Source organism: Ranitomeya imitator, chromosome 4 (assembly GCF_032444005.1).
Source record: "Ranitomeya imitator isolate aRanImi1 chromosome 4, aRanImi1.pri, whole genome shotgun sequence".
Taxonomy (NCBI): Eukaryota; Metazoa; Chordata; class Amphibia; order Anura; family Dendrobatidae; genus Ranitomeya; species Ranitomeya imitator.
Window position 1 is genome coordinate 22,683,561 of NC_091285.1, and position 23,601 is coordinate 22,707,161.

The 23,601-nt window shown below is 48.7% G+C and overlaps 1 protein-coding gene across 2 annotated transcripts in view; it reads right to left on the reverse strand.

Annotated features, from left to right (window-relative positions):
* ARHGAP8 (Rho GTPase activating protein 8) overlaps positions 1–23,601 on the reverse strand; it is a 185,233-nt gene that overhangs the window by 18,476 nt on the left and 143,156 nt on the right. For both annotated transcript variants that reach the window (XM_069763343.1, XM_069763336.1), the window contains 4 exons: positions 23,170–23,301; positions 19,414–19,500; positions 17,159–17,257; positions 16,823–16,933 (listed from right to left, as the gene is read on the reverse strand). In XM_069763343.1, coding sequence (XP_069619444.1) covers positions 16,823–16,933; positions 17,159–17,257; positions 19,414–19,500; positions 23,170–23,301 — 429 coding nt within the window. The remainder of the gene's footprint in view (positions 1–16,822; positions 16,934–17,158; positions 17,258–19,413; positions 19,501–23,169; positions 23,302–23,601) is intronic.

Consider the following 23,601-nt stretch of genomic DNA (forward strand, 5'->3'; position numbering starts at 1 on the left):
TGCCCTAATAAATAGGAGCATGGCTCCCCCTGGTGGGCTGGAGTGTGAAGTGTGTTGAATGGTTTGTGATACCTGGTAAAGAGATCTCCTTTATTGCCTTCAGACGTAACATCACTCCCCCTGGTGGAAGAATGACATTACTGCAACAACCAGGACCCTGGGGCACTGCACTTTCTCTACCTGCTGTATGTACAGAAGAAGCTAACTGCTGACTATAGAGTTAATCTACTAGATGGAAACTGTCGACATGTTGACTTGTGTATTCATGTCTAAGGCCGGAGTCACACACAGCGAGATACGGCCGAGTCTCGCAGGTGAAAACCCAGCTCTAGCACCGGCATTCCGGAGTGGCGCGTGCGGCTCCATGTATTGCTGTGCGGCTCCATGTATTGCTGAGCGGCTCCATGTATTGCTGAGCGGCTACATGTATTGCTGCGGGGCTCCATATATTGCTGTGTGGCTCCATGTATTGCTGTGCGGCTCCATGTATTGCTGCGCGGCTCCATGTATTGCTGCGCGGCTCCATGTATTGCTGAGCGGCTCCATGTATTGCTGCGCGGCTCCATGTATTGCTGCGCGGCTTCATGTATTGCTGCGCGGCTACATGTATTGCTGTGCGGCTCCATGTATTGCTGAGCGGCTCCATGTATTGCTGAGCGGCTCCATGTATTGCTGCGCGGCTCCATGTATTGCTGAGCGGCTCCATGTATTGCTGGGCGGCTCCATGTATTGCTGCGCGACTCCATGTATTGCTGCGTGGCTCCATGTATTGCTGGGCGGCTCCATGTATTGCTGCGCGACTCCATGTATTGCTGCGCGGCTCCATGTATTGCTGGGCGGCTCCATGTATTGCTGCACGGCTCCATGTATTGCTGAGCGGCTCCATGTATTGCTGTGCGGCTCCATGTATTGCTGAGCGGCTCCATGTATTGCTGAGCGGCTCCATGTATTGCTGCGCGGCTCCATGTATTGCTGAGCGGCTCCATGTATTGCTGGGCGGCTCCATATATTGCTGCGCGACTCCATGTATTGCTGCGCGGCTCCATGTATTGCTGAGCGGCTCCATGTATTGCTGCGCGGCTCCATGTATTGCTGAGCGGCTCCATGTATTGCTGGGCGGCTCCATGTATTGTTGCGCGGCTCCATGTATTGCTGAGCGGCTCCATGTATTGCTGCGCGGCTCCATGTATTGCTGAGCAGCTCCATGTATTGCTGCGCGGCTCCATGTATTGCTGAGCGGCTCCATGTATTGCTGGGCGGCTCCATGTATTGCTGCGCGGCTCCATGTATTGCTGAGCGGCTCCATGTATTGCTGGGCGGCTCCATGTATTGCTATGCGGCTGCTCGCTCCGCTCCGGAGTGCCGGTGCCAGAGCTCGGTTTTCACCTGCGAGACTCGGCTGTATCTCGCTGTGTGTGATCCCGGCCTGATGGTCACCACTTGCTCCTTAGAGATCGGAGTTAGTGGTGGCAGCTCGGAGGCAAGAATACAACATTTAGTTTATGAACATGAAGCGCTAATGTCGATACCGATAATATTCCGTGAGATTGACGAAACCATTTTCCTCTCCCGTCCTCGGAGCGAAAGGCCGTGAAGTCTGCGCACATGTCATGTTATGTGGCAATGAATTTCCGTTCCCTCAGAGATCGCTGCAGAGGTGAAACGTTCCTTCCTGGTCTAACAAGTCCGGGGAATGTGGAAAACTAATAATGGCAGGTCGGAGACGTCTGTAGTTGACCCTTGGTGGAGTAAGATCAAGACGTGCGGCACTTCTATCATTAGGGCGTCAGGTTCGACCACGGCGAACCTGGTAAAGGATACTGCGACGCCTCTGCAATCAACATGCACAGCTAGAGGTTGTATGAGAACAGCGCCCCCCTGTCTATGGTCATGTCTGGTATCACACCTCAGTCCATGTCTTCCTCCAGAACAGCGCCCCTCCTGTCTATGGTCATGTCTGGTATCACACCTCAGTCCATGTCTTCCTCCAGAACAGTGCCCCCCCCCCCCCCCGTCTATGGCCATGTCTGGTATTACACCTCAGTCGATGTCTTCCTCCAGAACAGCGCCCCCCTGTCTATGGTCATGTCTGGTATCACACCTCAGTCCATGTCTTCCTCCAGAACAGCGCCCCCCTGTCTATGGTCATGTCTGGTATTACACCTCAGTCCTTGTCTTCCTCCAGAACAGCGCCCCCCGTCTATGGTCATGTCTGGTATTACACCTCGCTCCATGTCTTCCTCCAGAACAGCGCCCCCCCGTCTATGGTCATGTCTGGTATCACGCCTCAGTCCTTGTCTTCCTCCAGAACAGCGCCCCCCCTGTCTATGGTCATGTCTGGTATCACACCTCAGTCCTTGTCTTCCTCCAGAACAGCGCCCCCCCGTCTATGGTCATGTCTGCTATCACACCTCAGTCCATGTCTTCCTCCAGAACAGCACCCCCCCCCCCCCTGTCTATGGCCATGTCCGGTATTACACCTCAGTCCATGTCTTCCTCCAGAACAGCGCCCCCCCCCCTGTCTATGGCCATGTCTGGTATTACACCTCAGTCCATGTCTTCCTCCAGAACAGCGCCCCCCTGTCTATGGTCATGTCTGGTATTACACCTCAGTCCATGTCTTCCTCCAGAACAGCGCCCCCCTGTCTATGGCCATGTCTGGTATTACACCTCAGTCCATGTCTTCCTCCAGAACAGCGCCCCCCCCCCCCTGTCTATGGCCATGTCTGGTATTACACCTCAGTCCATGTCTTCTTCCAGAACAGCGCCCCCCTGTCTATGGTCATGTCTGCTATCACACCTCAGTCCATGTCTTCCTCCAGAACAGCGCCCCCCCCCCCTGTCTATGGCCATGTCTGGTATTACACCTCAGTCCATGTCTTCCTCCAGAACAGCGCCCCCCCCTGTCTATGGTCATGTCTGCTATCACACCTCAGTCCATGTCTTCCTCCAGAACAGCGCCCCTCTTGTCTATGGTCATGTCTGGTATTACACCTCAGTCCATGTCTTCCTCCAGAACAGCGCCCCCCTGTCTATGGTCATGTCTGGTATTACACCTCAGTCCATGTCTTCCTCCAGAACAGCGCCCCCCTGTCTATGGTCATGTCTGGTATTACACCTCAGTCCATGTCTTCCTCCAGAACAGCGCCCCCCGTCTATGGTCATGTCTGGTATTAAACCTCGGTCCATGTCTTCCTCCAGAACAGCGCCCCCCCCCCCTGTCTATGGTCATGTCTGGTATTACACCTCAGTCCATGTCTTCCTCCAGAACAGCGCCCCCCTGTCTATGGTCATGTCTGGTATTACACCTCAGTCCATGTCTTCTTCCAGAACAGCGCCCCCCTGTCTATGGTCATGTCTGCTATCACACCTCAGTCCATGTCTTCCTCCAGAACAGCGCCCCCCCCCCCCCTGTCTATGGCCATGTCTGGTATTACACCTCAGTCCATGTCTTCCTCCAGAACAGCGCCCCCCCCTGTCTATGGTCATGTCTGCTATCACACCTCAGTCCATGTCTTCCTCCAGAACAGCGCCCCTCTTGTCTATGGTCATGTCTGGTATTACACCTCAGTCCATGTCTTCCTCCAGAACAGCGCCCCCCGTCTATGGTCATGTCTGGTATTAAACCTCGGTCCATGTCTTCCTCCAGAACAGCGCCCCCCTGTCTATGGTCATGTCTGGTATTACACCTCAGTCCATGTCTTCCTCCAGAACAGCGCCCCCCGTCTATGGTCATGTCTGGTATTAAACCTCAGTCCATGTCTTCCTCCAGAACAGCGCCCCCCCTGTCTATGGTCATGTCTGCTATCACACCTCAGTCCATGTCTTCCTCCAGAACAGCGCCCCTCTTGTCTATGGTCATGTCTGGTATTACACCTCAGTCCATGTCTTCCTCCAGAACAGCGCCCCCCTGTCTATGGTCATGTCTGGTATTACACCTCAGTCCATGTCTTCCTCCAGAACAGCGCCCCTCCTGTCTATGGTCATGTCTGGTATTAAACCTCGGTCCATGTCTTCCTCCAGAACAGCGCCCCTCCTGTCTATGGTCATGTCTGGTATTACACCTCAGTCCATGTCTTCTTCCAGAACAGCGCCCCCCCTGTCTATGGTCATGTCTGGTATCACACCTCAGTCCATGTCTTCCTCCAGAACAGCGCCCCCCTGTCTATGGCCATGTCTGGTGTTACACCTCAGTCCATGTCTTCCTCCAGAACAGCGCCCCCCCCCCTGTCTATGGCCATGTCCGGTATTACACCTCAGTCCATGTCTTCCTCCAGAACAGCGCCCCCCTGTCTATGGTCATGTCTGGTATTACACCTCAGTCCATGTCTTCTTCCAGAACAGCGCCCCCCTGTCTATGGTCATGTCTGGTATTACACCTCAGTCCATGTCTTCCTCCAGAACAGCACCCCCCTGTCTATGGTCATGTCTGCTATCACACCTCAGTCCATGTCTTCCTCCAGAACAGCGCCCCCCTGTCTATGGTCATGTCTGGTATCACACCTCAGTCCATGTCTTCCTCCAGAACAGCGCCCCCCTATCTATGGTCATGTCTGGTATTACACCTCAGTCCATGTCTTCTTCCAGAACAGCGCCCCCCCTGTCTATGGTCATGTCTGGTATCACACCTCAGTCCATGTCTTCTTCCAGAACAGCGCCCCCCCTGTCTATGGTCATGTCTGGTATCACACCTCAGTCCATGTCTTCCTCCAGAACAGCGCCCCCCTGTCTATGGTCATGTCTGGTATCACACCTCAGTCCATGTCTTCTTCCAGAACAGCGCCCCTCCTGTCTATGGTCATGTCTGGTATCACGCCTCGGTCCATGTCTTCCTCCAGAACAGCGCCCCCCTGTCTATGGTCATCTCTGGTATTACACCTCAGTCCATGTCTTCTTCCAGAACAGCGCCCCCCCTGTCTATGGCCATGTCTGGTATTACACCTCAGTCCATGTCTTCCTCCAGAACAGCGCCCCTCCTGTCTATGGTCATGTCTGGTATTACACCTCAGTCCATGTCTTCCTCCAGAACAGCGCCCCCCCGTCTATGGTCATGTCTGGTATCACACCTCGGTCCATGTCTTCCTCCAGAACAGCGCCCTCCTGTCTATGGCCATGTCTGGTATTACACCTCAGTCCATGTCTTCCTCCAGAACAGCGCCCCCCCTGTCTATGGTCATGTCTGGTATCACACCTCAGTCCATGTCTTCTTCCAGAACAGCGCCCCCCTGTCTATGGCCATGTCTGGTATCACACCTCAGTCCATGTCTTCTTCCAGAACAGCGCCCCCCCGTCTATGGTCATGTCTGTTATCACACCTCAGTCCATGTCTTCCTCCAGAACAGCGCCCCCCTGTCTATGGTCATGTCTGGTATTACACCTCAGTCCATGTCTTCCTCCAGAACAGCGCCCCCCCGTCTATGGTCATGTCTGGTATCACACCTCAGTCCATGTCTTCCTCCAGAACAGCGCCCCCCCGTCTATGGTCATGTCTGGTATTACACCTCAGTCCATGTCTTCTTCCAGAACAGCGCCCCTCCTGTCTATGGTCATGTCCGGTATTACACCTCAGTCCTTGTCTTCCTCCAGAACAGCGCCCCCCCGTCTATGGTCATGTCTGGTATCACACCTCAGTCCTTGTCTTCCTCCAGAACAGCGCCCCCCTGTCTATGGTCATGTCTGGTATCACACCTCAGTCCTTGTCTTCCTCCAGAACAGCGCCCCCCCGTCTATGGTCATGTCTGGTATCACACCTCAGTCCATGTCTTCCTCCAGAACAGCGCCCCTCCTGTCTATGGTCATGTCTGCTATCACACCTCAGTCCATGTCTTCCTCCAGAACAGCGCCCCCCCTGTCTATGGCCATGTCTGGTATTACACCTCAGTCCATGTCTTCTTCCAGAACAGCGCCCCCCCTGTCTATGGCCATGTCTGGTATTACACCTCAGTCCATGTCTTCCTCCAGAACAGCGCCCCCCTGTCTATGGTCATGTCTGCTATCACACGTCAGTCCATGTCTTTCTCCAGAACAGCGCCCCCCTGTCTATGGTCATGTCTGGTATCACACCTCAGTCCATGTCTTCCTCCAGAACAGCGCCCCTCTTGTCTATGGTCATGTCTGGTATTACACCTCGGTCCATGTCTTCCTCCAGAACAGCGCCCCCCTGTCAATGGTCATGTCTGGTATTACACCTCAGTCCATGTCTTCCTCCAGAACAGCGCCCCCCTGTCTATGGTCATGTCTGGTGTTACAACTCAGTCCATGTCTTCCTCCAGAACAGCGCCCCCCCTGTCTATGGTCATGTCTGGTATTACACCTCAGTCCATGTCTTCTTCCAGAACAGCGCCCCCCCTGTCTATGGTCATGTCTGGTATCACACCTCAGTCCTTGTCTTTCTCCAGAACAGCGCCCCCCCTGTCTATGGTCATGTCTGGTATTACACCTCAGTCCATGTCTTCCTCCAGAACAGCGCCCCCCGTCTATGGTCATGTCTGGTATTACACCTCAGTCCATGTCTTCCTCCAGAACAGCGCCCCCCTGTCTATGGTCATGTCTGGTATTACACCTCAGTCCATGTCTTCCTCCAGAACAGCGCCCCCCTGTCTATGGTCATGTCTGGTATTACACCTCAGTCCATGTCTTCTTCCAGAACAGCGCCCCCCGTCTATGGTCATGTCTGGTATTACACCTCAGTCCATGTCTTCCTCCAGAACAGCGCCCCTCCTGTCTATGGTCATGTCTGGTATTACACCTCAGTCCATGTCTTCTTCCAGAACAGCGCCCTCCTGTCTATGGTCATGTCTGGTATTACACCTCAGTCCATGTCTTCCTCCAGAACAGCGCCCCCCCGTCTATGGTCATGTCTGGTATCACACCTCAGTCCATGTCTTCTTCCAGAACAGCGCCCCTCCTGTCTATGGTCATGTCTGGTATCACACCTCAGTCCATGTCTTCTTCCAGAACAGCGCCCCTCCTGTCTATGGTCATGTCTGGTATCACACCTCAGTCCATGTCTTTCTCCAGAACAGCGCCCCCCTGTCTATGGTCATGTCTGGTATTACACCTCAGTCCATGTCTTTCTCCAGAACAGCGCCCCCCCCGTCTATGGTCATGTCTGTTATCACACCTCGCTCCATGTCTTCCTCCAGAACAGCGCCCCCCTGTCTATGGCCATGTCTGGTATTACACCTCGCTCCATGTCTTCCTCCAGAACAGCGCCCCTCCTGTCTATGGTCATGTCTGGTATTACACCTCAGTCCATGTCTTCCTCCAGAACAGCGCCCTCCTGTCTATGGCCATGTCTGGTATTACACCTCGCTCCATGTCTTCCTCCAGAACAGCGCCCCTCCTGTCTATGGTCATGTCTGGTATCACACCTCAGTCCATGTCTTCCTCCAGAACAGCGCCCCCCTGTCTATGGCCATGTCCGGTATTACACCTCAGTCCATGTCTTCCTCCAGAACAGCGCCCCCCTGTCTATGGCCATGTCTGGTATTACACCTCGGTCCATGTCTTCCTCCAGAACAGCGCCCCCCTGTCTATGGTCATGTCTGGTATTACACCTCAGTCCATGTCTTCCTCCAGAACAGCGCCCCCCCGTCTATGGTCATGTCTGGTATTACACCTCAGTCCTTGTCTTCCTCCAGAACAGCGCCCCCCTGTCTATGGCCATGTCTGGTATTACACCTCAGTCCATGTCTTCCTCCAGAACAGCGCCCCCCTGTCTATGGCCATGTCTGGTATTACACCTCAGTCCATGTCTTCCTCCAGAACAGCGCCCCCCTGTCTATGGTCATGTCTGGTATTACACCTCAGTCCTTGTCTTCCTCCAGAACAGCGCCCCCCTGTCTATGGCCATGTCTGGTATTACACCTCAGTCCATGTCTTCCTCCAGAACAGCGCCCCCCCGTCTATGGTCATGTCTGGTATTACACCTCAGTCCATGTCTTCCTCCAGAACAGCGCCCCCCTGTCTATGGTCATGTCTGGTATTACACCTCAGTCCATGTCTTCCTCCAGAACAGCACCCCCCCCCCTGTCTATGGTCATGTCTGCTATCACACCTCAGTCCATGTCTTCCTCCAGAACAGCGCCCCCCCGTCTATGGTCATGTCTGGTATTACACCTCAGTCCATGTCTTCCTCCAGAACAGCGCCCCCCGTCTATGGTCATGTCTGGTATTACACCTCAGTCCATGTCTTCCTCCAGAACAGCGCCCCCCCGTCTATGGTCATGTCTGGTATTACACCTCAGTCCATGTCTTCCTCCAGAACAGCGCCCCTCTGTCTATGGTCATGTCTGGTATCACACCTCAGTCCATGTCTTCCTCCAGAACAGCGCCCCCCCGTCTATGGTCATGTCTGGTATTACACCTCAGTCCATGTCTTCCTCCAGAACAGCGCCCCCCTGTCTATGGTCATGTCTGGTATTACACCTCAGTCCATGTCTTCCTCCAGAACAGCGCCCCCCTGTCTATGGTCATGTCTGGTATCACGCCTCGGTCCATGTCTTCCTCCAGAACAGCGCCCCCCCGTCTATGGTCATGTCTGGTATTACACCTCAGTCCATGTCTTCCTCCAGAACAGCGCCCCCCCGTCTATGGTCATGTCTGGTATTACACCTCAGTCCATGTCTTCCTCCAGAACAGCGCCCCCCTGTCTATGGTCATGTCTGGTATTACACCTCAGTCCATGTCTTCCTCCAGAACAGCACCCCCCCCCCCCTGTCTATGGTCATGTCTGGTATTACACCTCAGTCCATGTCTTCCTCCAGAACAGCGCCCCCCCGTCTATGGTCATGTCTGGTATTACACCTCAGTCCATGTCTTCCTCCAGAACAGCGCCCCCCCGTCTATGGTCATGTCTGGTATTACACCTCGGTCCATGTCTTCCTCCAGAACAGCGCCCCCCCGTCTATGGTCATGTCTGGTATTACACCTCGGTCCATGTCTTCCTCCAGAACAGCGCCCCCCCGTCTATGTTCATGTCTGGTATTACACCTCAGTCCATGTCTTCCTCCAGAACAGCGCCCCTCCTGTCTATGGTCATGTCTGCTATCACACCTCAGTCCATGTCTTCCTCCAGAACAGCGCCCCCCCGTCTATGGTCATGTCTGGTATTACACCTCAGTCCATGTCTTCCTCCAGAACAGCGCCCCTCCTGTCTATGGTCATGTCTGGTATTACACCTCGGTCCATGTCTTCCTCCAGAACAGCGCCCCTCCTGTCTATGGTCATGTCTGCTATCACACCTCAGTCCTTGTCTTCCTCCAGAACAGCGCCCCCCTGTCTATGGTCATGTCTGGTATCACGCCTCGGTCCATGTCTTCCTCCAGAACAGCGCCCCCCAGTCTATGGTCATGTCTGGTATTACACCTCAGTCCATGTCTTCCTCCAGAACAGCGCCCCCCGTCTATGGTCATGTCTGGTATTACACCTCAGTCCATGTCTTCCTCCAGAACAGCGCCCCCCCGTCTATGGTCATGTCTGGTATCACACCTCAGTCCTTGTCTTCCTCCAGAACAGCGCCCCCCAGTCTATGGTCATGTCTGGTATTACACCTCAGTCCATGTCTTCCTCCAGAACAGCGCCCCCCTGTCTATGGTCATGTCTGGTATCACACCTCAGTCCTTGTCTTCCTCCAGAACAGCGCCCCCCTGTCTATGGTCATGTCTGGTATCACGCCTCGGTCCATGTCTTCCTCCAGAACAGCGCCCCCCAGTCTATGGTCATGTCTGGTATTACACCTCAGTCCATGTCTTCCTCCAGAACAGCGCCCCCCGTCTATGGTCATGTCTGGTATTACACCTCAGTCCATGTCTTCCTCCAGAACAGCGCCCCCCCGTCTATGGTCATGTCTGGTATCACACCTCAGTCCTTGTCTTCCTCCAGAACAGCGCCCCCCTGTCTATGGTCATGTCTGGTATCACGCCTCGGTCCATGTCTTCCTCCAGAACAGCGCCCCCCTGTCTATGGTCATGTCTGGTATCACGCCTCAGTCCATGTCTTCCTCCAGAACAGCGCCCCCCAGTCTATGGTCATGTCTGGTATTACACCTCAGTCCATGTCTTCCTCCAGAACAGCGCCCCCCGTCTATGGTCATGTCTGGTATTACACCTCAGTCCATGTCTTCCTCCAGAACAGCGCCCCCCCGTCTATGGTCATGTCTGGTATCACACCTCAGTCCTTGTCTTCCTCCAGAACAGCGCCCCCCTGTCTATGGTCATGTCTGGTATCACGCCTCGGTCCATGTCTTCCTCCAGAACAGCGCCCCCCTGTCTATGGTCATGTCTGGTATCACGCCTCGGTCCATGTCTTTCTCCAGAACAGCGCCCCCCTGTCTATAGGCTCCTTCTGCTATTGCAGCTCAGCTCCCACTTAATCCCAGAAGTGCGTACCTTTGTATGTGAGCCACTTCTGGTATGGCAGCGTAGCCCGCTGTGTCTGGGCTGTGTCTGGTAGAACGGCGCCTCCCTTTAATATAGGCTGTGTTTGGTATTGCAGCACAGTTTTTCCAACTTCCACAAAACACTGTCTCTGCCAACTAAAGGCTGTGTATTGCAGAATACAGATATTTATTTTCCATGTGCCATGTTCCTCCATTATCTAGCAGTACAACGGGCGCCTCTCACTCTGAAGGACCCGACCCTCCATGCATTATGTGGTCAAACCTTCATTGAATTGGCCAGCAAGTAATACCAAATATTCCCACAAGAGGGCGCTGCAAACAATGTATGGTTAGATAACAATTAATCGTGTTGATTTCACAGGATTCTGATCAGCCAATCATCAGGTTGGGATCGAGATATGGATACAGAAAAAAATGTCTCCTAATAATACTACAACCCCCATCATATCACTAGAAGTAGTCCACTGCATGTGGTATCTGTATATCATGGAAAATAAACCTGACATATGCGCTCAGGAAACATGATAAATGGAAATGGAAGAAGCTCATTGTTTTATTATCCTGGGATATCAGGGGGTTATTTATCTTCTCTATGGAAGAGTTTTCAGCAGTTTCATTATCAGCACAGGCAGGATCATGTATTACTGTATACAGAGATGTTATCAGTCATTATACAGGAGGAGGAGGTGAGCTGTGATATCACCTATTGTGAATGGTGGATCCTGTGTTATCTACTGTATATAGAGGTGTTATCAGTCATTGTACAGGAGGAGGAGGCGAGCTGTGACATCTATTGTGAATGATGGATCCTGTGTTATCTACTGTATATAGAGGTGTTATCAGTCATTGTACAGGAGGAGGTGAGCTGTGACATCACCTATTGTGAATGGTGGATCCTGTGTTACATACTGTATATAAAGGTGTTATCAGTCATTGTACAGGAGGAGGAGGTGAGCTGTGACATCTATTGTGAATGATGGATCCTGTGTTATCTACTGTATATAGAGGTGTTATCAGTCATTGTACAGGAGGAGGAGGCGAGCTGTGACATCTATTGTGAATGATGGATCCTGTGTTATCTACTGTATATAGAGGTGTTATCAGTCATTGTACAGGAGGGGGAGGTGAGCTGTGACATCACCTATTGTGAATGGTGGATCCTGTGTTATCTACTGTATATAGAGGTGTTATCAGTCATTGTACAGGAGGGGGAGGTGAGCTGTGACATCACCTATTGTGAATGGTGGATCCTGTGTTATCTACTGTATATAGAGGTGTTATCAGTCATTGTACAGGAGGAGGAGGAGGTGAGCTGTGACATCACTTATTGTGAATGGTGGATCCTGTGTTACCTACTGTATATAAAGGTGTTATCAGTTATTGTACAGGAGGAGGTGAGCTGTGACATCCCCTATTGTGAATGGTGGATCCTGTGTTATCTACTGTATATAGAGGTGCTATCAGTCATTGTACAGGAGGGGGAGGTGAGCTGTGACATCACCTATTGTGAATGGTGGATCCTGTGTTATCTACTGTATATAGAGGTGTTATCAGTCATTGTACAGGAGGGGGAGGTGAGCTGTGACATCACCTATTGTGAATGGTGGATCCTGTGTTATCTACTGTATATAGAGGTGTTATCAGTCATTGTACAGGAGGAGGAGGAGGTGAGCTGTGACATCACCTATTGTGAATGGTGGATCCTGTGTTATCTACTGTATATAGAGGTGTTATCAGTCATTGTACAGGAGGAGGAGGTGAGCTGTGACATCACCTATTGTGAATGGTGGATCCTGTGTTATCTACTGTATATAGAGGTGTTATCAGTCATTGTACAGGAGGAGGAGGTGAGCTGTGACATCACCTATTGTGAATGGTGGATCCTCTATTATCTACTGTATATAGAGGTGTTATCAGTCATTGTACAGGAGGAGGAGGTGAGCTGTGACATCACCTATTGTGAATGGTGGGTCCTGTGTTATCTACTGTATATAGAGGTGTTATCAGTCATTGTACAGGAGGAGGTGAGCTGTGACATCACCTATTGTGAATGGTGGATCCTGTGTTATCTACTGTATATAGAGGTGTTATCAGTCATTGTAAAGGAGGGGGAGGTGAGCTGTGACATCACCTATTGTGAATGGTGGATCCTGTGTTATCTACTGTATATAGAGGTGTTATCAGTCATTGTACAGGAGGAGGAGGTGAGCTGTGATATCACCTATTGTGAATGGTGGATCCTGTGTTATCTACTGTATATAGAGGTGTTATCAGTCATTGTACAGGAGGGGGAGGTGAGCTGTGACATCACCTATTGTGAATGGTGGATCCTGTGTTATCTACTGTATATAGAGGTGTTATCAGTCATTGTACAGGAGGAGGAGAAGGTGAGCTGTGACATCACCTATTGTGAATGGTGGATCCTGTGTTATCTACTGTATATAGAGGTGTTATCAGTCCTTGTACAGGAGCGGGAGGTGAGCTGTGACATCACCTATTGTGAATGGTGGATCCTGTGTTATCTACTGTATATAGAGGTGTTATCAGTCATTGTACAGGAGGAGGAGGTGAGCTGTGACATCACCTATTGTGAATGGTGGATCCTGTGTTATCTACTGTATATAGAGGTGTTATCAGTCATTGTACAGGAGGAGGAGGTGAGCTGTGACATCACCTATTGTGAATGGTGGATCCTGTGTTATCTACTGTATATAGAGGTGTTATCAGTCATTGTACAGGAGGAGGAGGTGAGCTGTGACATCACCTATTGTGAATGGTGGATCCTGTGTTATCTACTGTATATAGAGGTGTTATCAGTCATTATACAGGAGGAGGAGGTGAGCTGTGACATCATCTATTGTGAATGGTGGGTCCTGTGTTATCTACTGTATATAGAGGTGTTATCAGTCATTGTACAGGAGGAGGAGGAGGTGAGCTGTGACATCACCTATTGTGAATGGTGGATCCTGTGTTATCTACTGTATATAGAGGTGTTATCAGTCATTGTACAGGAGGGGGAGGTGAGCTGTGACATCACCTATTGTGAATGGTGGATCCTGTGTTATCTACTGTATATAGAGGTGTTATCAGTCATTGTACAGGAGGAGGAGGTGAGCTGTGATATCACCTATTGTGAATGGTGGATCCTGTGTTATCTACTGTATATAGAGGTGTTATCAGTCATTGTACAGGAGGAGGAGGAGGTGAGCTGTGACATCACCTATTGTGAATGGTGGATCCTGTGTTATCTACTTTATATAGAGGTGTTATCAGTCATTGTACAGGAGGAGGAGGTGAGCTGTGACATCACCTATTGTGAATGGTGGATCCTGTGTTATCTACTGTATATAGAGGTGTTATCAGTCATTGTACAGGAGGAGGAGGTGAGCTGTGACATCACCTATTGTGAATGGTGGATCCTGTGTTATCTACTGTATATAGAGGTGTTATCAGTCATTGTACAGGAGGAGGAGGAGGAGAGCTGTGACATCACCTATTGTGAATGGTGGACCCTGTGATATATACTGTATATAGAGGTGTTATCAGTCATTGTACAGGAGGAGGAGGTGAGCTGTGACATCACCTATTGTGAATGGTGGATCCTGTGTTATCTACTGTATATAGAGGTGTTATCAGTCATTGTACAGGAGGAGGAGGAGGTGAGCTGTGACATCACCTATTGTGAATGGTGGATCCTGTGTTATCTACTGTATATAGAGGTGTTATCAGTCATTGTACAGGAGGAGGAGGAGGTGAGCTGTGACATCACCTATTGTGAATGGTGGATCCTGTGTTATCTACTGTATATAGAGGTGTTATCAGTCATTGTACAGGAGGGGGAGGTGAGCTGTGACATCACCTATTGTGAATGGTGGATCCTGTGTTATCTACTGTATATAGAGGTGTTATCAGTCATTGTACAGGAGGAGGAGGTGAGCTGTGACATCACCTATTGTGAATGGTGGATCCTGTGTTATCTACTGTATATAGAGGTGTTATCAGTCATTGTACAGGAGGAGGAGGAGGAGAGCTGTGACATCACCTATTGTGAATGGTGGACCCTGTGATATATACTGTATATAGAGGTGTTATCAGTCATTGTACAGGAGGAGGAGTTGAGCTGTGACATCACCTATTGTGAATGGTGGATCCTGTGTTATCTACTGTATATAGAGGTGTTATCAGTCATTGTACAGGAGGAGGAGGTGAGCTGTGACATCACCTATTGTGAATGGTGGATCCTGTGTTATCTGCTGTATATAGAGGTGTTATCAGTCATTGTACAGGAGGAGGAGGAGGTGAGCTGTGACATCAGATATTGTGAATGGTGGGTCCTGTGTTATCTACTGTATATAGAGGTGTTATCAGTCATTGTACAGGAGGAGGAGGAGGTGAGCTGTGACATCACCTATTGTGAATGGTGGATCCTGTGTTATCTACTGTATATAGAGGTGTTATCAGTCATTGTACAGGAGGGGGAGGTGAGCTGTGACATCACCTATTGTGAATGGTGGATCCTGTGTTATCTACTGTATATAGAGGTGTTATCAGTCATTGTACAGGAGGAGGAGGTGAGCTGTGATATCACCTATTGTGAATGGTGGATCCTGTGTTATCTACTGTATATAGAGGTGTTATCAGTCATTGTACAGGAGGGGGAGGTGAGCTGTGACATCACCTATTGTGAATGGTGGATCCTGTGTTATCTACTGTATATAGAGGTGTTATCAGTCATTGTACAGGAGGAGGAGGTGAGCTGTGACATCACCTATTGTGAATGGTGGATCCTGTGTTATCTACTGTATATAGAGGTGTTATCAGTCATTGTACAGGAGGAGGAGGAGGTGAGCTGTGACATCACCTATTGTGAATGGTGGATCCTGTGTTATCTACTGTATATAGAGGTGTTATCAGTCATTGTACAGGAGGAGGAGGAGGTGAGCTGTGACATCACCTATTGTGAATGGTGGATCTTGTGTTATCTACTGTATATAGAGGTGTTATCAGTCATTGTACAGGAGGGGGAGGTGAGCTGTGACATCACCTATTGTGAATGGTGGATCCTGTGTTATCTACTGTATATAGAGGTGTTATCAGTCATTGTACAGGAGGAGGAGGTGAGCTGTGACATCACCTATTGTGAATGGTGGATCCTGTGTTATCTACTGTATATAGAGGTGTTATCAGTCATTGTACAGGAGGAGGAGGAGGAGAGCTGTAACATCACCTATTGTGAATGGTGGACCCTGTGATATATACTGTATATAGAGGTGTTATCAGTCATTGTACAGGAGGAGGAGGTGAGCTGTGACATCACCTATTGTGAATGGTGGATCCTGTGTTATCTACTGTATATAGAGGTGTTATCAGTCATTGTACAGGAAGAGGAGGAGGTGAGCTGTGACATCACCTATTGTGAATGGTGGATCCTGTGTTATCTACTGTATATAGAGGTGTTATCAGTCATTGTACAGGAGGAGGAGGAGGTGAGCTGTGACATCACCTATTGTGAATGGTGGATCCTGTGTTATCTACTGTATATAGAGGTGTTATCAGTCATTGTACAGGAGGAGGAGGTGAGCTGTGACATCACCTATTGTGAATGGTGGATCCTGTGTTATCTACTGTATATAGAGGTGTTATCAGTCATTGTACAGGAGGAGGAGGAGGAGAGCTGTGACATCACCTATTGTGAATGGTGGACCCTGTGATATATACTGTATATAGAGGTGTTATCAGTCATTGTACAGGAGGAGGAGTTGAGCTGTGACATCACCTATTGTGAATGGTGGATCCTGTGTTATCTACTGTATATAGAGGTGTTATCAGTCATTGTACAGGAGGAGGAGGTGAGCTGTGACATCACCTATTGTGAATGGTGGATCCTGTGTTATCTGCTGTATATAGAGGTGTTATCAGTCATTGTACAGGAGGAGGAGGAGGTGAGCTGTGACATCAGATATTGTGAATGGTGGATCCTGTGTTATCTACTGTATATAGAGGTGTTTTCTGATTACACACTCCCTTTAAATTACGCCTTTAATTGTAACTTCATAAAATCGCTAAAAAGAAAGACTCTACTACAGTTTACACTTGGATGATCGCGGACTGTAATTGAAAAATTAAAAAAGATATCAGAGCGGAACCAACGGTGTCCGGAAGGCGCGGCGCTCTCATTTACATTACGCCATTTTCCCTCCATCAATCACACGTTGGTGACGTCCCCTGGAGATCCCGGCATACATGGGAGCAGAAATACTCCAAATAAAGATTAATGGGTTTACAACAAACGATCAGATAATGAGTTAATGCTGCGTGACTGCGGGATCTGACTACATAGGGTTGTTTGTAGTCTGTAACCATGGCGACACATAGGCCCAAAAATGGAATCATATATTTTCCTTTCTTTAGATAACTCACTATTGAAGACTGACGCCAAACTGCTGTGTTGGGAGCGGAGGACGAGGCGGTGGGGCTCTAATAACAGGCGGGGGTCTTCCTTTCTGTTGGACACGAACCTTTTCATCATGTCTGTAAGCACAGAGGAGCCATTTTAACATTAAATTGTACATTTTTTCGGGGGGAGATTCTGATATTTAATTGGGCAGAAGGAATTCTAAATTCACAAATACAAAAATAAAATCTTTTCTACAGGTTCTCACCACCCATTAAAGTGCCACCATCTCTTCTAGGGGTTCTTTTGCCTTGGAATGGTGGTGGCCTCCCGCCATATAAAGTCCCTTTGGCTCCACTTACTCTAATACTTCTTGTGGGATGATCAGCCGGTTGAAGCGCAGATGTTCTCGGAGGTCACTCAAGTGATTCATGTACAGAACCTTCTTGCCGAACTTGTGACTTAAAGAAAGAAGAAGATAGAAGTCACTTTCCGTGAGAATCTTATCGAGCTCCCACCACCGATAGTCTTTTCCTCGTGAAGGGTTAATGTTATCATCACCCCTTCCCCCTGACATGATTAAACTACCAGGGATGGGCGCAGGGGAGATGACGAGGACCTTACGTCTTGTGGAACCTATGGAGTTTGTCATTTTCGCTGAATATAATTTGGGAAAGGAAGAAAGGACCAAGAATGGAGGAACGTCTCCAGAATGCTGAGTGTTCCACAAGACGGAGGGAAAGCGAGGAGATCGCCGATGATCTTATCACACCCAATGCTCGGCTCGAGAAAAAAATAATAATAATTACATAGAAACATATGGGAGAAATGAACAAAAGGACTGCGGGGATCAGTTTGTTTCTGATTATGTTCCAGGCAAGAAAATCTACAATTCTGCACATCCGAGAGATCTGCAAAATGATGCGCAAGACCTTGGTCCAATGTCTCCGTCGGCTGGTTTACCACTTGGGCACTGGTGAAGCCGTGCTTTCGAGAGGCCGTGTCTGCGTTTATCAGACATTTATCCTAAAGGATTATAGGGGTTCCTAAGGATTGAGAATTAGTGTTCAACTGGTTGGGGTTCCCACTGAACAGACCAGAAAAATGGCTGCTGTGCTGTGTTACGCACCTGTCCTGTACTCAGGCTTCGCATCCTTCACCCCGGTCCGATAAACTCTGTTGTGATCCACGTTGGGCTTTACAGATGGCTTAGCTTGATCTCATGTGATCATCTGCCTGGGCCTATATAAGGTCTACTAAGACACACACCTGTGTTTTGGTATTAAGACTTTAGTTTGTCTGTGCATAGTTCCCTGTCTGCCTGCAGCTTCCAGTACCTCTCCTACCTGTCTGTGATCCTCCAGGATGTCTCCAGTCTGTCTGTGGATTCCATTACCTCTGCTACCTGTCTGTGATCCTCCAGGACATCTCATGTCTGCTTGTGGCTTCCAGTACCTCTGCTACATGTCTGTGATCCTCCAGGATGTCTCCAGTCTGCCTGTGGCTTCCAGTACCTCTGCTACCTGTCTGTGATTTTCAAGGATGTCTCCTGTCTTTCTGTGGCTTCCAGTACCTCTGCTACATGTCTGTGATCCTCCAGGAAATCTCCTGTCTGGCTGTGGCTTCCAGTACCTCTGCTACATGTCTGCGATCATCCAGGATGTCTCCAGGATGCTTGTGGATTCCAGTACCTCTGCTACCTGTTTGTGATCCTCCAGGACATCTCCTGTCTGCCTGTTGCTTCCAGTTCCTCTCCTACCTGTCTGTGATCCTCAAGGATTTCTCCTGTCTGCCTGTGGCTATCCAGTACCTCTGCTACATGTCTGTGATCCTCAAGGATGTCTCCTGTCTGCATGTAGCTTCCAGTACCTCTGCTACATGTCTGTGATCCTCAAGGATGTCTCCTGTCTGCATGTAGCTTCCAGTACCTCTGCTATATGTCTGTGATTCTCCAGGATGTCTCCTGTCTGCCTGCAGCTTCCAGTACCTCTCCTACCTGTTTGTGATGCTCCAGGACGTCTCCTGTATGCCTGTGGCTTCCAGTACCTCAGTTACCTGTCTGCCTGTGACTTCCAGTACCTCATTTACCTGTTTGCCTTGGGCTTCCAGTACCTCAGCTATCTGTGTCCTGCATGTCTCACCCATCTGCTTCACTGATGCCCCCATGGCTTGTGTGCCCACCCGAACCTGGGGCTTAGAGGATCCACCTCACCAGCTGAGCCTAAAATGCTTCTTGAAGGATCGAGTCATCCTCATTATTTAGGCACATTGGTTCGTTCTGGCACCGTATTTTGCTCCTCCCAGTCTCATTCACGAGACTGGGTGAGCTGCACTACTAGGAGCAGTCGCTCATTCAGACTAAGGCGGTGAATGGCAAGAGCTGTGCATGCTCAACCAGGTCCTTCCCATATGGAGGATGCACAGCTCCCAGGAATGATGTGGTCCTTTCCTAGTGCTAATCGGAGTGGGTCTCACAGGTTGACCCCTTGCCCGATCCTCATCGCATACAATATGTGCATTGTACAAAGAAATCAATACCATGAAGGCATAAAACGTGCAGAATCAACCGTTGTGGCCAAGGACGGCGCTATCTGACCACACAATCCACTGTGCCCACCTTATCACCGGCTTGAATATCTTCCACAGGACCTTGATGAAATTGGTTGGATGAACCACATACAAAGCCTTCAGGTTCTTCTTGTACCTGTCGGCACAAAGACATAATACTTCCATCTAATCATTGGAAAATTAATGCCGCGTGGTATTAACCACTTTGTATCTCGATTCTGTGGGTCGTTAATTTTACGGCGATAACAAAACTCGGCAGAGGATTCATTTGGTTTTGTGTTTCTATTTTGCACAATAAAATCTATTTTGAAAAATTATTTATTTTGTGTTGCTGCATTTAAAGACCCATAACATTTTTTTTTCCCCTTGAGGACTTGTTTTTTGCCGGAAGGCGACACAGACAGGACCTTTAAATTTAAACCCTAGACCATTGGGGATCCTGAAAATAATCCCTTTACTACCCTAGACCACCAGGGATCATGATAATTATCCCTTTACTACCCTAGACCACCAGGGCTCCTGACAATAATCCTTTAATACCCTAGACCAACAGGGATCCTGATAATTATCCCTTTACTACCCTAGACCACCAGGGATCATAAGTATCCCTTTACTACCCTAGACCACCAGGGATCCTGTCAATAATCCTTTAATACCCTAGACCAACAGGGATCCTGATAAGTATCCCTTTACTACCCTAGACCACCAGGGATTCTGATAATTATCCCTTTACTACCCTAGACCACCAGGGATCATGATAATTATCCCTTTACTACCCTTGACCACCAAGGATCCTGATAATAATCACTTTACTACCCTACACCACCAGGGATCCTGATAATAATCCCTTTACTACCCTACACCACCAGGGATCCTGATAATTGTCCCTTTACTACCATAGACCACCAGGGATCATGATAATTATCCCTTTACTACCCTAGACCACCAGGGATCCTGATAATTATCCCTTTACTACCCTAGACCACCAGGGATCCTGATAATAATCCCTTTACTACCCTAGACCACCAGGGATTCTGATAATTATCCCTTTACTACCCTAGACCACCAGGGATCCTGATAAGTTTCCCTTTACTACCCTAGACCACCAGGGATCCTGATAATAATCCCTTAATTGTAATAGAGTACCAGGGATCATGATAACAATCCCTTTACTACCCTAGACCACCAGGGATCATGATAATAATCCCTTTACTACCCTAGACCACCAGGGATCATGATAATTATCCCTTTACTACCCTAGATCATCAGGGATCCTGATAATAATCGATTTACTACCCTAGACCACCAGGGATCACGATAATAATCCCTTTACTACCCTAGACCACCAGGGATCATGATAATTATCCCTTTACTACCCTAGATCATCAGGGATCCTGATAATAATCGATTTACTACCCTAGACCACCAGGGATCACGATAATAATCCCTTTACTACCCTAGACCACCAGGGGTCATGATAATAATCCCTTTACTACCCTAGATCATCAGGGATCATGATAATAATCCCTTTACTACCCTAGTTCATCAGGGATCCTGATAATAATCGATTTACTACCCTAGACCACCAGGGATCATGATAATTATCCCTTTACTACCCTAGATCATCAGGGATCCTGATAATAATCGATTTACTACCCTAGACCACCAGGGATCACGATAATAATCCCTTTACTACCCTAGACCACCAGGGGTCATGATAATAATCCCTTTACTACCCTAGATCATCAGGGATCATGATAATAATCCCTTTACTACCCTAGTTCATCAGGGATCCTGATAATAATCGATTTACTACCCTAGACCACCAGGGATCACGATAATAATCCCTTTACTACCCTAGACCACCAGGGGTCATGATAATAATCCCTTTACTACCCTAGATCATCAGGGATCATGATAATAATCCCTTTACTACCCTAGTTCATCAGGGATCCTGATAATAATCTTTTTACTACCCTAGACCAGAGGTCCCCAACTCCAGTCCTCAAGGCCCACCAACAGGTCATGTTTTCAGGATTTCCTTTCGAGCGATATAGTTACGATATCGCAGTGTCTGACACGCTCCTGCGATCAGGGACCCCGCTGAGAATCGTACGTCGTAGCAGATCGTTTGAAACTTTCTTTCGTCGTCTAGTGTCCCGCTGTGGCGGCATGATCGCATGGTGTAACATATATCGTATACGATGTGCGCATAGTAACCAACGGCTTCTACATCGCACATACGTCATGAAATTATCGCTCCAGCGTCGTAGATTGCAAAGTGTGACAGCAGTCTACGACGCTGGAGCGATATTGTTACGATGCTGGAGCGTCACGGATCGTACCGTTGTAGCGATGAAAATTGCACTGTGTGACGGTACTCTAAGTCTTGCCCAGGTAATAATTGCATCACCTGTGCAATGCAAAGGAAATCCTGAAAACATGACCTGTTGGTGGGCCTTGAGGACTGGAGTTGGGGACCTCTGCCCTAGACCACCAGGGATCCTGACAATAATCCCTTTACTACCTAGACCACCTGATAATCCTGATAATAATCCCTTAATTGTAATAGACCACCAGGGATGATGACACTAATCCTTTTACTGCCCTAGACCACCATAGATCCTGAAAATAATCCCTTAACTGTAGTAGACCACCAGGGATCCTGACAATAATCCTTTTACTACCCCATATTAGGAGGGATTTTAACAATCCCTATGTCGCCATAGATCACCAGGTAGCTTGACATTAACCCACTTACTACAATCAAATGCTAAATTAATTGATATTAACACCTTCACTTCCCCAACCCACCAGGGATCCTGACCATAATCCCTTTACTGCCCTAGACCACCAGGGATCCTGACACTCACTACTGTGCTAGGTACATTGGATTTTAACCCATTCACTTCTCGTAAACACAAGATATTCTGACGTTAAACCCTTGGACTACGCTTTTGCTAATCTAGCTCGCCAAGAATCTTAAAATTAACTCCATCACTTACTCAAGACCACCATTGACTCTTTTACTGTCCTAGACTTCCAGGAATCCTGGCATTAACGCATTTCTTTTCCCCTAACACCCATAAATCCTGGCATGAACCCCTAGTCAGTCAGGGATCTTAAGATTCACCCTTTCACTACCCTAGACCACCAGGGATCCTGACACTTACTCCTTCCTGGCAATAAACCAGCTAATTACTGGGGCCTGTAAGAAACACCGCTAAATAGGTAAAATGCCCAGGTCGCTAATTGCCCTGATCACTGGGTGCAAATGTTTAAGGAGGGGAAATTGCAGATGATCCGACCATGAAAACTACAGCTGTGCAGTAAGAAAATGGTGACATAGTGGAGAAAAGGATCCCCTGACATCTGAGTTTTGTGGTCTCTCAGGATCGCGGGGACTGTGAAATTATTGGGGACATTTTATCAGAAGTCCCTGTGATGTCCGGACGGCTGCGATTTCCAGATTCACAGAACAGAAACGTCGGCAAATAGATTCCCATACAAATAGGATGAAATACATTGTGTGATGGATCGACTCCGCACACGGCAGCGCCTAATAACACATGGGAAATAACAGGCTGGAAAATCCGTAATGTAGGGGAATAAATGGGATTAAAAAACATCCTGAGCCCAAACTACATGTAATATACCCATTAAGAAGCTAAAATATAGTTTAAGAAACAGAATGGTGCAAGTTACAGAGCATCAACTCCAATGCAGAATCAATCCCCTTCCCCCTCTGGCAGCTAATGTTAAACTTCCTTTGGGTGTGCCCCTAACAAATACAATGGTTACTTACTTCCGGTCGAATGCCTTATAGGCGCTCTGTAACCAGCTCAGAGAGGGTTTATTGCGGCTATTTAAACCGTAATGAAAGTAGACGACGGTGTAGTCGTTCTCCACGTACTGGTCCAGCGTGTGCTTCAGGTACCTGAAAGAATAAAATAATTGTGAAAGGAAACACAAATTCTAAAACAATTTGCAACTCGCCCCAGCATAACACACAACAACCGACCCAAATATTACATTTTGTTAGAGCTGCATTTTGTGCTCCAGAGCTGCCTTTCCTTAAAGAAAAACTCCCATAGAAGTGAACGGAGATGTATACAGACACATTATATGATGGGTGGGTCAGATCTTAGCTTTCAATGGCCAAGTCCCCTTTAAGAGTCCCATAATATTTCAGCTATACGTCATATGCTGCTGGTGACAACACCCAGTCAATACGACG